Source organism: Vanessa atalanta, chromosome 24 (assembly GCF_905147765.1).
Source record: "Vanessa atalanta chromosome 24, ilVanAtal1.2, whole genome shotgun sequence".
In the NCBI taxonomy this organism is placed as follows: domain Eukaryota; kingdom Metazoa; phylum Arthropoda; class Insecta; order Lepidoptera; family Nymphalidae; genus Vanessa; species Vanessa atalanta.
In genome coordinates, this window is record NC_061894.1 from 2250046 (window position 1) to 2266267 (window position 16222).

Here is a 16222-nt window from a genome sequence, read left to right on the forward strand (position 1 = left end):
GAGTAAAACTTGTATCAGAAATATTTTTCAGATTTATTGCGTTGTAAATATATATTATTTAGACAACGGTGTATCTTTATAACTATGACTGGAGTCTCATTAGATATGCTGTCTAAGGATTAGCGAGTAAATTGTACAATGTATTGCGTTTAAGGCGTACCCGTTGTGCGTGTCGGCGAAGTGCTCGGCGAGCGGCAGCGCCTGGTCGAGCGCGGCGAGGCGCGCGGCGCACAGCGCGCCCACCTCCTCCGTCATCTCGCGCAACTCGTCGCTGCGCTCGCGCACCGCGCCCGCCTCCTCGCTCGACTGGCACTCGCGCAGCACCTGTTCGATGCGACACGTTACAGTCACTGCGCCCTCGGGTCTGGGGACGGGTAGGTTCTCGTCGGCCGCGATGCGCTACCTTCTTGGCCTGGCTGAGCAGGTCCCTGGCGCGCACGCGCTGCGCCGCCACGTCGTCGGCCAGCGGGCGCAGCTCGGCGAGTTGCGCGCGCAGCGCGGGCGCGTCGGCGGCGGGCGGGTCGGCGGCGCGCAGCCGCGCGTCCGTGGCGCGCAGCCACTCCACCAGCTCCTCCATGTCGCCCACCACCTCCAGCGAGCGCTGCGGACGCGGTACGGTTAGTGCAACCATTTAAACATGTGATATAGATTAAAAAAGGACTAGAGCAGTAATTAAATTGACCTCTTTAAAATAAAAAATATAAAGATAGGAAATCGAAGAATCCAAAACATAAGTTGTAAACAGAACGTATTAAAACTTGTCGCAGGTTTATTCTCGACTCACCTTCTTGTTGAGCAGCAGGCGCTCGGCCTTGCGCTGCACCTGCTCCGCGATGGCGTCGAAGCGTCGGTTGTCGCGCGTGACCACGCCCTCCACGTGCGTCGCACCCTCGCCGGGGGAGATCTGGGAAGAGGCAGACTCGTGAGCCAAATTGAAACGATCATTTGTCGAATATTACGAAAAGTTTTCATTAAAATATTGGACATCATTTTTTACATGAAGAATGACGACTATTATTACCTGACAAAGTTGTGGTCCTACGAGGTTGATATTATCCAGAACAGGTCTAAATTCTTGTAGCTCAGCTTCCAATCTCAATATGTCCTCTTCACGTGGTTCGACTGACTGTAAGCACGTCTCCGCACTTGACATCCAATCGGTTAACCTGTTAAGATAATCAAGGACATTAGAAGGTAGTTCGGTAATAAAGTGATATGGTACTCCGCCATAGAGTTATTGTAAAACAGACATGTTACAAGATCAATGCGTCATCAGCTCTCAACCGATACATCAATACAATGTATTGATATGTTCGACTACAGAATTCACAAAATCTAAGCTAAGGAGAGCTACAAGAACTCACTTGGCATGGCTGTTGTAGAGCTGTTGCACTAGCGGCAGAGTTTCTGAGGCCACTCGCAGTAGGTCAGCACCTCGCGAGGTGAGCTCGTTGTATCGCCGCTGCAGCGCATCCAGCTTGTCTTTTAGCTGCAGAGCTTCGTCACCAGAGATGTGCTTCATCAACTCTAGTCCCGAATCCACCGTGCTGTCCACAGCCTCTTGCTTGGACGCGATTTCTTCGGTCTTTTCCTGAAGAAACCGTTTAAGAAATATTATTTCGTTTCTAAATACATAAAATGATCTACTTCATTTGGAAAAATCACAAGACTAATTTCGTGGAAAAGATCTTCTAAAACAAATAAATTACTGAAATACTTACAGCCAGTTCATCCATCTGCCTCAGGAGTTTCTCCATATGAACTGGCAGGATCTTCCTCTTGGCCAGGTACTGCTCCATGCCGTCCATCCAGGCGGACAAGTCTTGGTATGTCAGTACCAAGTGTCTGAGTCCCTTGCGGGAGTTATCTAGTAGTTCACCGATGTTGAGACTGTGGTCGACAAGGGCTTGGTACCTATGAATTAGGAAAATGGTATTTATTTTAAGTTTATACAAACAGTTCTTTCAGAAAATTCCAATTCCAAACAAAATCCTAGTTAAAGAAGATTTTAGATTACATTCGCGAAATAGAAAGACTGTAGAAAATTTGAGCTCACCTATCAGTAGCAGCTTGCAGTCTATCAGCGAGGACGGTAGCTTCGTCGTCTCCCACCAATCCCATCAGCTGTGAAGCGGTCTCAGTCAGCTGCTTGAACGGTGGCTGCTTGGTGATGATGTCATCATGTAGAAGCTGAACGAGAAATTAAATATTAGAACTGTGTATAAAAGGGCTAACTGGCTTTACGAAATAAAACAGGTGAATTCGGAGAACTTAAAAAAAAGTGTATTAACTGAATGCCGGTAAGATAGCTAATCACCGTCAAAGCGGTGTACCTAAAAAGTGAACTTGAAATTAACTTGTAACTTATATATGAGCGCTTCGTGTTTCTATTTAAAACCATCAGGCGCTCGAGCAAGAACAATAAGTCGTGATCCTACATTACTGTTTTTGTGGTATTTGTAATGTAAATCATTTTTACTTCAGATGAAACATATACATAGATGTATAGAAAATTTAGTATTTAAATATTCAATACTTATAAGTAAGAAATATAATTAAAATGTCTATCGTACCTTGTGTTCCCTAATCTTCTGCTGTATTTTCTCCTCATCAGTGGGCACAAGTTCCAAAGCCTTAACTTTACGTTCTGTGGTTCCCAGCCATTCGACGAGTGGCTGTAGTTGTTCTTGGAAGAGTTTCGCCACCTAATAAATTCGCCATAATTAAAACGTGATTTTTTCAATTCTTAATATTAATAATAACGATTAATAATTTGTCTAATTTAACATTTATAATTTCAAAAAAATATGTTTTTAAATTAAATACGAGTTCAATATCAGTAACTTCATAAAACTATAGTTTAAAAGTATTTTTACGAATTATAATATGATTCTGAAAATAGGTTTGGTACTGAAAGAAGAATACATTGTATAAGAATGCTTACCTTCATAGCTTGTTCCAGGTCTAACATCCTCTGCTGGGCGCTACCGGTGAGGTTGTCGAAGCGCAGCATGAGGCCTTTGAGTTGCTTTTCTATGGCCTTTCTTTCAGCAGAGTCGCACCCTGCAGCCACTTCGTTGCCCATCGCAAACAGAGACGACATGGAGTTCTGACGATCCATTAACATCTTCTTGAGGAACTGCAGGAGAGAGAAAGGTTGAGTGACAGGTGTTACATTTGATTTTATTAAAATACAAGTGATAAAAATATGTAATAAAAATATAAATAGTAATTTAATGGCTGTAAGCTATTATTATAAAATATTTGAATATGAGAACTGATATCAGTTTTGTAATATTAGGCTTACCTTCTGCTCCTGGAGCTGCGCCTTGACTACCTTGTAGTCCGCAGAGGGTGGTTTCTGGTTGTTCACCATGTCTTCGGTGTCTGCAAGCCACTTCTCGAGGCCAGCGAGCGCCTCCGCAAATTTGCCGGACTGCAGTAAGCCCACATCCAGGCGACGTTCGCGTTCGTTCATCTTGTCCTTCAAAGCGTTCCACCTATCGTTCATCTTTTCCAGATCTTTCTCTAGCTGTTGGGTAGATACACCCTGCAAGGCTGACCTCACGAGACCCTGTCCTATCTTGTTGCAATGAGACACGTTCTGACCCAAGGGCTCGAGGGTACTTTGTTTGAGGTCCGCAAAGTCCTTCTGCTGAGAGCGGATATGTTCCACTTCTGACGAAACTGGTTTGAGGCTACGAATTTGTTCCGAAGCCTGGATAAAAAATGCGTATATTAGTTTCTTAATAATTTTGGAATATTAAAAAAATATATAATTATATAGAAAAGAAGCATATTTTAGATATAATCGTTCCAGCATCCATACCTCATCTACGTCATCCATTACAGAGTCGTAAGCTTTGTAGAACGCTTCCAGTTTGCTTAAAGTATCTTCCAGATCTTGTTCCTTAGAACGCGCACGTTCGTCCAACTTGGCGAGTTGCTTACGGATATTTTCCACCTGAAAAATATTATTTTATAAACGTCCGCATTTTCAAATCAATACAAAGACCAATTAGCATCCGTTTCTCTCATTATCAATTTAAAAGGACGCTTACCTGATTTCTAGCTTTATCGGAATCCCCGTGGCCGCTATCCGCCAACGACTCGGCCGCTCTCTCTGAGTCTATCACGAGATCCTCCAATCGCTCCAGCTTCTTGTAGAAGCGAGCGAGGTCATCCAGCTGCGCCTTGACGGTTTTGACGTCTCGACCGGGTGGCTTCATGCCCTCGAGCTCCTTCTCCAAGTCCGACACGTCGTGGGATACGCCTTTGACTTTCTCCTGAATGGGGCATTACGATTTATGAGCAACATATGAAGCACGGTACACTCTAACGAGGAGCGTGGTCACGAGCGGCAGAGTCACCGACCTGGAACTGCGAGTAGGCGGCGGCGGCGCCGGCCAGGCGGTCGCGCGCGTCGTCCGTCTGCTGCTCCAGCTCGCGCAGGCGCTCGGCCAGCGCGTGCGCCGTGTCGCTCAGCGCCGCGCGCGCCGCCGCGCCCGCCTCCGCGCCGCGCAGCTCCTCCGACAGCGCCACGATGTCGTCCGCCGCCAGGTGCACGCTCTGCGCCCGACACGAACGATCAGCGATTGCGACGAACTCATTTTGGGCACATCGATTAGGAAGACTTTGAGTAATCGACATTGAGATTAATGATAAAAAAAAATGTCCAATTTGCCGAGCCGAATGCACAGCTGAATGGCCGGTGTCCGTCCGGCTTGGCCTAGCGAACTATCGGGCCCACCTGCAGCGGCGCCCGCAGCGCGTGCACGTGCTCGGCGAGGCGCGCCACGGCGTCGCGCGCGGCGGCGGGCGGGCCGGCGAGCGCGGTGCGCAGGCGCTCCTCGCAGCGCGCCAGCGGCGCCTCCACCGCGCGCACGCGCTCCGCCCACTCGCCCAGCCGCCGCGCCGTGCTCTCCAGGAACTCGGCCTGCTGCAGCACCTCTGCGGCGGACCGACGGTGGCATTAGCGTCACGTGTCGCAAAGTCAAAATTATATTGTTCCAAATAATATTCGCGACGCTAGTTTTAGCGACGTAGTACGTGAGAAAAATCAACAAACCATTGTTAATTCTGTCCCATCTCTCCTTCATGATGTCAAGCTGTTTCCTGACCGTCTCCTGGTCCACGTCGCAGGCCGATATGAAAGTTTCTCCAAGTGTTTTATTGTTCTCGTACTCTCCGGATCTAAACATATTAACTTTTTTTAGTAAATAGTGTTAAAAGATAATTTAATCGATTACATTTAAAAAATTATATAAATATAATTGTGAGTTTGCGCAGCTTTCGACAAATGAGAGTTTCAAAAACTTGTATTATGACACAGAAACTATTTTAAATTTAAGTTCTATGTTAACCTACTATAAAGTATCACTGACCTCTTCCAAACATCGTTTCTAATCTGCTGCAATTCGCGCAGCTGTTTCTCGACGTCCTTCTTGGTGAACGCCAGAGGTGGTAGTTTGGCCAATCGGTCTTCAGCGTCGGAGAGCCAAGGCAGGAATGATTCCTGCGCTTTGTTGTATTTGCGACAATGTTCCTGTAATTTTTTTAAAAATATTTATTGATATATTTAACTTGGAAAGAAAGAGATAGATAGATACATTTTGATTCATCATCTGTAGTAGTAATTTGTAAATTAATCTAACCGTAGCGGTCTGCAATCTGTTGTATCTGTCAACAGCCTCTCGCTTGAGTTTGTCCCACTGGGCCTGGATCCTGTCGAGATCCTTGCGTAAGCCTTGGAAGGCTGGCTTCTTTTCCATTTCACGACCTAATAGTATAATAGAAAAAGAAATGTTAAAACTTAAAATACTGTATTTGTTTATATCAATTGTCGAATATAAACTTAATATCTAAGCCGTTATAAATAAGGTCAAGTATATCTATATTATAGTATAAATAAAATTTTATTTGAAATTACTGTTTTAAGTTTTCATAGCAATGTGAAGTTCGTTACCTTTGTCCAGCAGCATGATGATCTCGTGCTCCCTCTGCGTGAGGTCGCGGTAGAGCGGCTCGTGCTTGGCCAGCTGCTGCTGCAGTTTGTTCTTGTCAGCAGACACCTGCAGGCGGCCCGGCAGCGCTGCCAGCTCCGCCTGCAGCCAGCCCAGCGTGCGGGACACGCTCTCCTCGAGGTTACGGCCATCCCTGAAGAAAGCACATATTTATTGAGTATATTTCGTTGCACTGATTACTTAGATAAATGTGTTTTCACTGTACTTTTTCCAGGTGAATAGTTTTAATGCTCGACGAACAATTTTGTACATGGCTGGATACTATTTAATATATAAAGCGAATCATATCACACTTGATTCGACCCGACAAGAGAAACAAAAGTGTGACGATAATATTAATTTGTAATATAACTAATGGTCAGCTCAGTTTGATAGAAGTGATAAGCTAATGGCCATACAAATTAGCACATCAGCTTCGTACGCAATATTAACGACATTTCCATTTAATCGTTTTAACCGTACAGAACATTACTTACAATTATTATAATATTAGACAACAATTGAAACGGTGTTAACCGTAAATAATAATAATGATGTTATATAAATTTCTTACTTTAGAGCGGCTTCGATTTCCGCTTTCCTGTGGTCCAACTTCCTCTGCAAGGCATCGTATTGCCTGGCTACAGCTGCAAGTTTGCCTTGGATGTCCTGTCTGGCGCCTGGATCAGCGAGTACGTCCGCGAGTGCTGCTCCGGCCGCTTCGAGGTCTGCGAGCAGCGGGCGTTGTCCTTCCAGTTGACGTTCTAAATTCTAGACGAAGATATTATGCATATATTATTATTAAAATATTTTGTCATTACATAGTATAAAACAAAGTCGCTTACCGCTGTCTTTCCCGGTGAATGCTTAGATCTTTAAAATTACACAAAGGATTTTGATTCAATTTTCAATAGATAGATTGATTCTAAAGGAAGGCTTATATGTATGATACATGCACAATTTAGTAGAGAAACACTGATAACTTTAGAGGTTCCTAAAGTTATGTCGTAAATGAACACTTTTCTTTGTGCTTACATTGCAAACGCTGACTGACCCCTACGAGATAGATGAAAATAATGTACTACAGTATTGTACACCTCAAAATGGTCTTCAAAAAAGTCCTTGATGGTATATTTCCATCACAGGCATAGCCCACAATAATCATTTACTTACTACAAAAAGTATGTCTACAAAAATGTATAATTTATATACTTTTTATATTAAAGCATTGATTAGGGATAATTTTTTTCTAATATTTTACAAAGCATAACATACTTAGTTTGCTTAATTAATTTCAGGCTGAGAATATACAAAGCGTATTGGAATACGCTTAAAATCTTTCCTCCGACGAGGGAAGAGGCCCCCGCCAGTTGTTGTACGACCCAGAGCGGGTATTCTACCGCCAAATATGAATAAGTACACGGTGTTGTTGTATTCCGGTTCGAAGGGTGTGTGAGCAGACGCAACTACAGGCACAAGGGAGTTAATCGGCAACGTAAGCGAGTAAGACAGAAACCTCGAGGTCGCGCAGCTGGTCGGCGGGCTCGCGCTGCGCCGGCACGTCGTCCAGGCGGTCGGCGATGGCGTGCAGCGCGCCGCGCAGCCGCGCCAGCCCCGCGTCCAGCTCGCGCGACGTGTCGGCCGCCGCGCCCAGGCTCTCCGCGCGCCGCTCCAGCCTGCGGCCGCCGGGTGGGTTACGCACGCCTCGACACCGCGCCGCGAGCGCCGCTAGCGCCGCGAGGCCGTCTTACTTACTTGTTCAGCAAGTCGTGCCAACGGTCCTGCAAGCTCTCCAGTTTCTGGCTCAGCTTGTTCGCGTCCGGGTCGTTTTCGGGCAGCCGTTGGAGCACCGTGTGCGCCACTTCCTCCAGGTGAGTCAGTTGAGGCTGCTGACTACGGAACTCCTCTCGTAGGACTTGCACCTACATGTCAAAGTAATGAGTGAGGAGCACGTATATCACTCAATGATATTCGTTGACGAAATATGTTAAAACTTTAAATAATGTTTTTATCATCTTTGAAAAAGTAATTAGCGTAGCTTTCGCTTTGATTCTTGTCAAAACATGCTCTATCAAATTAACGTTCATTCATGTTACTTATATTGTGAATGTGTACATAGTTTTATGAACTTAAAATGTCATTGATTAGCGCAACGTATTTGAAATACTTGCCGACAAATATAAAACAATAGAAAATATAAGTCAAGTAGATTAATTATTTTCACGTTGGATAGTATTACATCTATTGAGAAATGTTCTGAGCTAGTTAAGAATTCGGCAATAGACTACTGTAAAGGAAGTACGAAGAGTCGCGGCCTCACCTGCTGCACCTGCGTGTGCACGACGCGCGAGTCGGACGAGATGGGCCCGAGCGCCGCCATCATGCGCTCCTTGGCGCCGAGCCACTGGCTCAGGCTGCCGTGCGTGTCCAGGAAGTCCTTCGTCTCCTCCATGGCGCGGATCCTGAGGCGACACATGCCCGGTAACTCACAATTCATTGGTATCGAAATGAATTAATACTTTTATTGTGTATTTAATGAGTAAAAAATATGTTTATTATTAATAATTTTAACTTACTTTACTATTTTTCAATATGTACTCTTACTTATAATTTATTAAACTATACAAAATAACACATGGCAATAAAATGCGCCTTTAATGTTCGTGACGTCATAATGCTAACCCGTTTGTGACGCAGACCGTACAAAAAATACTTTAGGGGACCTAATTTTATGAATATATTTTTTTTATTTTTTCAATGAACTGGTACATTAACTATTTATATAATTAACTAAGATTGGTTGAAACTATACAAAGTGATATGTTTTATAATTATAAATGATGTTAATTAATCAATATCAAAGTATCTTTGCTCTACTCACTTATCTTTAAAAGCGTCATGTAGCGCCTTCCACCTGGCGGCCACCTCTTCGGCCTCATCGTGTAAGCGATCCGCGCCTTCAACGGCCTGCTTGCGACGGAGGAGTTCACGGACCTACAGATAAAGGAAGAAAAATAACAGTATTTAGTATTAACTATAAACAGGAACAAATAATTACTGTAATGAATAATATGCCGACAGCATGCATGAAAATCATTTTCGACATTAAATTAGACCATTTTTTTTCTGATACTCAGACATATTCTTTGAAGCCTAAGTACTTAAAAGGTGGAAATACTTTTTTACAGTTCACGGTGTGATTACACAAAAAAAAAACAACTATTTGTGATACATATTTTTTATAACATAGTCAGATATATCGAAGTTTATATTAAGCGATGTGTGTCAGTCTTAAAATTTCACCAAGGATAATAGAAAAAGTTACTACAGTTAAATCTTTCTGATCTGACATTAAAATGAAAGTAATTGTATTAGAAGATACGTCACCTGTGTTTTGGTAGAGTCTAGAATGCTCTGCTTCTCATACATCTCCTCGAGCACAGCTCGCGCTTGCTTCATGATTTTATCAGCATCCTCCTTGGTGTTGGGAACCGATTCGCGCGGTAATTGTCTCTGAACCTAGTTAAAATTAACAAAAGTTTTATGTTTTGGGTCTGAAAGGGACGTTATATGAAAATCTCATGTAGGTATATGTATATATACATATATATATATATAAATAACATGAACGAATAGCTTATGAATTTATTTTAGTGGACCCCTCATTTCAATTTTTTAAAGCCTTTCTTACCTTTTTTATCATATCACTAACTTAATCTATTCATAGATCTGTTCCTAAAAAAAACTACTATAGTAACAGAGCTTATACATACCTTGTCGAGGAAAGTGTTTAGAGCTCTGATGCTATCGAGATGTTTCCTAACTTCCTCTCTAGTCGAATCTAGGTCCGTTTGTCTGTCTGTCAATTTCGTTCCGAGGAGTTCGTATCTGTTGTTGATTTCTGATACTTGTTGTTGAACGGGCGATAATTCTGTTAAAGGAATAACGCGACGGATAATTAATATTGCGACTTTCAAATCAAATTATACTTTGTGCAGATATGGGTTTTAAATCAAATTAGATTGAATTCTACAGAGAAAAATCAACGAGACACTCAGAAGTTACTCTGTTAAAATTACTAGGATATGGGTGCGAATATATATGTATTGGTCATCTTTACGAGCATTGAAACGTTCGCACTCACCGTCGAGATGGAAGGCGTCCTGGCTCGTGCGGCGACGGGTGCCGGGCGACGGGGAGCGGCCCTCCGAGCGACCTGGGCAGAGTACAAACGTGCAGTTTTATTAGAAACGGGCCCGCTTCGCACGGGTGCAGTTTATTAGCAAAGAAAATGATAGGTATATTATTTATCGATTTGAAATATACGTAAAATAAAATTTATCAGAACCAATAATTACAAACTCAAATCTAGAACATAAAAAACAGGAGTATGGATCGGAGCATGTTCTGTTTCCATATTGAAAGCACGGCGATACTAACTGGGCGTGTGCCTCCTGGCGGGGCTGTAGATCTGCCGCTTCCGGTGCGGGCTGTCGGCGCGCTGCCCGCGCGTCAGCGCCTCGTACACGGCGCCCGACTCGTTCAGCTGACACGACAGCACAGATTGTAACTCAATTAAGCAAAAACATTCTAGGGAGACCAGCCCGATAGTAGGACATATTATAGTGCACTTGTGTGTGTGTGCAAACACGGATGCGCTCTCTTTTCCATCCGGCAATCCGACACCACTGTGAAGAGTTCAGGTTTTTCCAGGGCACGAGAGTGTAGACACTTGCGACATGGGGTTTGAACCCAGGACCTCTGGATGTGCGACCTTATGTCTAGACTAGACCAACGAGGCAGTGCACAAAAACAGTATGCAATGTGCGTTACGATACACATTATTTTCTAGTTTTTAATACTATTATGGTACCTATATTTTACTAAAATAATTAACTTTATGTAGTAATTGAAAAATCATATCACATATAAAGCCAGTAGATATAAAAAATATTATTTATGATTTAGCCGAGTTCAACTAACCTTATCGATGTTGATAGAGAAGTCTCTGTACTCCTTTGCGATTGGTCTGAGTTCGTCTTGTTGTTGCTTGAGTACGTCCAGGTCTACGGCGACAGGTCGCAGGTGTGCAACGCGATTCTCCGTGCTCTGCAGCCATTCTAATACCTGGATGGAAGTAGTATATTTGTATCAATTTATTCTTTAATTAGATTTAATAAGTTGAAAAAAGAGTTGATATTATGGTTTATTATTTTACCTGCATCCTCAATGACTCATATTGATTTAACTGATCCGCTTTCTGCTTCGATAACTTTTGCTTCTCTTCTAGAGATACATTGAAGTCACGCCATTGGTTCTCTAAAGCCTATAAAATTAATTATGTTTGTATTAAACTGTAAGCTGTAGGGTATGCATATAAATAACATGTTTGAAAAATTTAAACACAGTTTTAAAGTGATGAGCATGCCAGTGTGTGCGTACCTTCATCCTGTCACGTACGACGTGCGTGTCGGTGACATCCTTCTTGGCGATGAGTTGCTTGCCGTTCCTGAGGCATTCTTCCAGCAATGGCATTTGTTTGTCTCTGTAAAGAAGTTTTTATTAAAATATAAATTAAAATAAATTCGACTCTGGAATTAAAGACACAAAATTTGTGGTTACTAGTAAACTACATCTGCAGCAAATGTACCTGGAGTGTGCGAGGTCGGCGAGGCTGGTGCGCTCGTCGCGCGCGTCGGCCAGCTCCGCCAGCTGCGCGTGCGCCGACTCCAGCGCCGCCGCCTGCTGCGAGAACTGCTGCAGCTCGATCGAGACCTCCTCGAGGTACTGGCTGCGTTTGATTGACCGGTCCAGTATTTTCTCGTATCTGGCAAAAAGGAAAACAAAAATAATAAAGGAGACAAATTTGTAATGTTTGCACACAGCATTGTATATTTAGAAAACGTAGTAGGAACCGCTTCAGTTTACGCTATAATTTTTAGCTACTGTTGGGTCGTTCCTACGAGCTCACCTGGCATAGATGTCCTCGGCGCGTTGCTCCAGCTTCTTGGCGATCCTGGCGTTGGAAGGTGTAAGTGCGGCGTCCCGTGCGGAGGCCAGCAGTTTGTGCAGCGTGGGCCGGCGCGCCTCCAGCTCCGACAGCGCCAGGCGCTGCTCGCGGACCTGGTCGTCCAGGCGCTCGCGGATCAGTGAGGCTCCCTTACTTTGACCCCTGAAACGATTCGTTACTTAGTAGGATCTTTTGTTAAGCTCCGACAATTCCATGATGTCACTAGCTAGATCATTATTAATTGTTCGGTGTGTGACAATAGTTTACTATAAGAATATCAAAATTTTAGGATACTTTTTTGCAGCTTATTCCTACTTTTATTTTCGACAAGTACAGTATAAAAAATTGCACATCCAATTAACTCGTTCAAAAGGGATTAAGTAATACTTATTTTGTTTTCCGAATGACAACATTAAAGATTTAAAACATCCTAGTGAAACATAACTTACTTGAAATTGTTTTCGACAGTTGTGAGCCACTGCGCTTGCGTCTCGGCCGCATCCTGCAGGCCCTGGCACTGCAGCAGGGCGGCCTCCAGCTCCGCGCACCGCGAACCGACCGCATCGGTCAGCTCATTGTAGCGATCCGTCAGTTCTATCACTGGCACCTCGAGTTGTCTTATCTCCGATGGAGTCAGGTTGCCTTCCAGAGATTTTACTAGCTGATCGCAAGCCTGGTAATAAAATATAACCTAGATATAATTTTCGTTCTAAGCTGCAATTAGAAATTGCACATTTAATAAAAAATATTATTAAGGATTTTTAGAATGCCTCAAAACTACACTCGCAGACGCCCGTAATGAGCATCGAAAGTATTCGGTGTTACATGATGGTGCGTGTGACGTAAGGTACAGCTATGTCAGAGGCTCACATCCTTGGCGCTGGCCACGAGGCGCGCCTGCGCCAGCACGTCGGAGTGCAGCGCGCGCGCGCGGCCCAGCTGCGCCTCCACCGCGCGCGGCTCGCCGCCCACCGCCTCCGCCACCACGGCGCGCACCTGCGGCTCCGTCTGCAATGAGCCAGTAGTATTCAATTTTCATTTAAACAGGCATATATAAAATCTGACTTTGATTAAATTAGAGTGTATTGGAAAACGTACCGTTTGTAACCATCTTTGAGCTCTCTGCAGGGCCTCTCTGTATCTCGCAGATCCGTCGGTGGCCGTTCGTAGTCTATCCAGGAGTCTCTGGGCTCTATTAGCCAGATCGGAGTGTCGTCTTCTGGCGAGCGCGGCGTGCTCCCGAACAATGCTGTCGACTGGTGCTGCCACGTGGGACAGGCGAGCGGGAAGCGTCGTACGATACTCGTTCAGGATTGATAAGAATTCCTGGAAAAATTTTAATGATTGTTTATTTTGGAATTCACATATTATTTTTACTGTGACATTTATGTATTCAAAAAGCTTTCGGTAATTTCATAAATAAAATACCTCACGAAAATATGAGAAAAATGTATTCTGCGAAATTACTCAAATGATTATCGATTCTAGTCTATTTTGTTTCTTACCTTGCTCTCATCCATGAACTTCTGTGCGGCCATAGTGATGAATCTAAGATCAGCTTGATGCGCGATGACGTCTGATACGAAATCCCGCACATCGTCACTTTGGCCATTCAGGTTCTCCACTTTAGATAATGCTACTTCCTTGTCTTCCAGTGTGCGATACGCACTTTCCATCCATGCGTTAAACGTGTTCAATTCATTACTAAAAACAAAATGATAATATAAAACTTTCGTAAGGGCAAAACGATCCGATTCTTGTGTCTATTGCAAAGATTTCAAAGTAAAAAGTATATTTTAACTTACGTGAATTTGCCAAGTTCATCTCTGGCTGCAACAAGACGTCGAAGCATTTTGTCGCATTTCTCTGTGCATTTATCACATCGCTGTTTGAGAGATCTAACTCCACGTTCCAGGGCAGCGACCTGGGCACAAATTCATGAATACATTTTTTGATGTCGAATAGAATACATAACGGTAAAGAAATGTTTATTGGAAGTCAAAAAAAATGTTTTTACCTCATGAGGTGCTAGTACATCTCCACCCGAAACTAGGAGCTGCTTGGCCTGATCTGCGCAAGCGGATACTTGTCGTTGGTGACTTTCAAGATCATCCTTGATAAGCTGGAATATAACATATAATAAATATATAAGACTATTATTCACGAATCAATAAATTATTATATATTTGATATTCAATATTTCAGTCATTATTTAGTTCTCATTGTATATTAAATCAGTTACCTTAAGTACGTTGATCTGATTGCGAAGTTCATCTACATCTTCTTTAACGGCTTCTTGATTGGCCAGTCGTTCTTCAACGATCCCTATCCATTCCAATAACTTTGATAGAGTCTCATCGCAAAGCCTGTACTTCTCTTCTACTGCTTGCTAAAGACGATAAATGTTTTGTAAGTTTTTACCCTTTTTAAGTTTGATTTATGCAAAATATACATGCCCACATTCGGAGCCGTGACTGTGCATAGTATCTATGACTACTCAATGATTTTTCAATGCAACTATCTACAGTGCTGTCAGTCACTGTACATATTCTATGACTACTGATGAAATATACAGGTGCCATTAATTTACAGATAGTGAAGTAAACAAAAACAAGCATCACACGCTCTTCACATAAATTTTGAACATTCGAATATTTATTAAAACTAAAAATATAGAAGAATATATAAATCAACTAGGGAGCCGAGCAGTTTACGACCTGAAAAATAAGCTTACAGTACTAGACTATGCATAAAAGCAAAGACAATACCCAGAAACACATTGAGACAGATGACACGAAAGAGGCCAATTTACAAAGAGCGTGAATATGACAAGACACAACCAGTCCGATTGTTGTGTAACACACGAACACAAGGTGCAAAAAGCGTTACATGCAAGCGGTGAAACAACTGCAACCGCCAAAGACAATGAAACATAAGGTATTTGACGTTTGCATGATGATTATGAGTTTGATACATCGTATCAACATACTCACTAAAGTTAAGTTTAATCCATAAGTTAAGTTTTATGTATAAGTAAATTGTTAAAAAAGTAAAAAAGACAAAAGTACCTTTTTGGGAAATCTGAAACTTTAAAACAAACGTCTTTTCGTAAAATAACTGAGAACTTTAGGAATAAAAGTAAGAATGTACACGTATAGGCGAAAATAAATTTGGACGAATTTACATTTTTAATTTAACAATGAGATCTTACTTCATTATTTCGATTTTTTTTTTATTTATCGAATACGTTAACAGTGTAATTGAGAGAAAATGAAATAAGTTCCCACAAAGTCGCAGAGTTTAAAGAAAGACTATAATGAATTATCAATACTACCTTTGGTTTATGTGTTTGACGAAAATGTTTTACCATTTGATATTGTGAATGTTTGCATCGCGAAAACCGCCGCATTATCACAATAACTTAGCGTCAATCATGCATTCCGAAATTTTGTGAGCACGTTTCCAAGGAATGAGTATATCGGAACACAAACTTTGGATATAAGATATAAGTGAATTTGGATTTCCAAAGACTTTATTAAACCAGCAGTCATAATTAGCTGATTTTCAAATGAGGAAGCAAACATACGTAAGCGAGAGGTCGATGACACAGGTCAGGACGTAAGTCCATTTCGACCTCTCCTATTGAATTCTTAGCACAAGTGAAAATGGGGGTTAGGTAATTGGCGATACGGTGATGGTTCTTAAAATCGTCGTTAATATGATCCCTCAAAGGCAAGCATTCACGATTTAGCTCAAAAGGGCTCTTTAGCATCGCAGGCAACGGCTGGAAATAAAAAACAACATACATCGAGCCTTATTACAAAGTGGATAAGCACATATTCACTCGATTCACTGATGTTGACAGTTATCTGTCCTAATAAGTTTTTTTAAGATAAACTTTTTATTTTGTCATTCCATTTTAATAGAAGAATACCAAGAGAACTGTCAATTATCGAGTGAATTTACCTAAACTTAAGCATCTATAACACAAGACACATAACAGATCAAAGAAATTTCACTACGTCAATAGAGAGCTAGGAAGCGTTTTATTTTATTTTTCCTAATAATACTGCAAATTTAGGTCGGAATCACGATAATTAAGCTTGTTTAACATAACGTTAATTCTGTGATATAGCATCAATGTAATTTCGACCCTCTGTATGCTCTATGTGCTGCAACTACCATAGGAAACGATGGCAAATAATATCGA

At 42.4% G+C, this 16222-nt stretch overlaps 1 protein-coding gene across 9 annotated transcripts in view; it reads right to left on the reverse strand.

The window, feature by feature from the left end:
- Positions 1-16222, reverse strand: part of LOC125073351 (dystonin) — a 168658-nt gene that overhangs the window by 27001 nt on the left and 125435 nt on the right. For all 9 annotated transcript variants that reach the window (XM_047684150.1, XM_047684148.1, XM_047684147.1 and 6 more), the window contains 39 exons: positions 14255-14401; positions 14030-14134; positions 13818-13936; positions 13518-13716; positions 13111-13338; positions 12883-13020; positions 12462-12685; positions 11974-12174; positions 11653-11829; positions 11445-11547; positions 11221-11328; positions 10986-11129; positions 10443-10548; positions 10147-10218; positions 9776-9933; positions 9390-9521; positions 8884-8996; positions 8323-8464; positions 7758-7924; positions 7519-7678; positions 6577-6773; positions 5966-6156; positions 5655-5779; positions 5385-5545; positions 5069-5193; positions 4751-4950; positions 4375-4569; positions 4062-4286; positions 3830-3964; positions 3308-3718; positions 2945-3139; positions 2574-2705; positions 2057-2190; positions 1722-1914; positions 1365-1591; positions 1022-1166; positions 785-904; positions 404-601; positions 161-324 (listed from right to left, as the gene is read on the reverse strand). In XM_047684150.1, the coding sequence (XP_047540106.1) occupies positions 161-324; positions 404-601; positions 785-904; positions 1022-1166; positions 1365-1591; positions 1722-1914; positions 2057-2190; positions 2574-2705; positions 2945-3139; positions 3308-3718; positions 3830-3964; positions 4062-4286; positions 4375-4569; positions 4751-4950; positions 5069-5193; positions 5385-5545; positions 5655-5779; positions 5966-6156; positions 6577-6773; positions 7519-7678; positions 7758-7924; positions 8323-8464; positions 8884-8996; positions 9390-9521; positions 9776-9933; positions 10147-10218; positions 10443-10548; positions 10986-11129; positions 11221-11328; positions 11445-11547; positions 11653-11829; positions 11974-12174; positions 12462-12685; positions 12883-13020; positions 13111-13338; positions 13518-13716; positions 13818-13936; positions 14030-14134; positions 14255-14401 (6416 nt within the window). The remainder of the gene's footprint in view (positions 1-160; positions 325-403; positions 602-784; positions 905-1021; positions 1167-1364; positions 1592-1721; positions 1915-2056; positions 2191-2573; positions 2706-2944; positions 3140-3307; positions 3719-3829; positions 3965-4061; positions 4287-4374; positions 4570-4750; positions 4951-5068; positions 5194-5384; positions 5546-5654; positions 5780-5965; positions 6157-6576; positions 6774-7518; positions 7679-7757; positions 7925-8322; positions 8465-8883; positions 8997-9389; positions 9522-9775; positions 9934-10146; positions 10219-10442; positions 10549-10985; positions 11130-11220; positions 11329-11444; positions 11548-11652; positions 11830-11973; positions 12175-12461; positions 12686-12882; positions 13021-13110; positions 13339-13517; positions 13717-13817; positions 13937-14029; positions 14135-14254; positions 14402-16222) is intronic.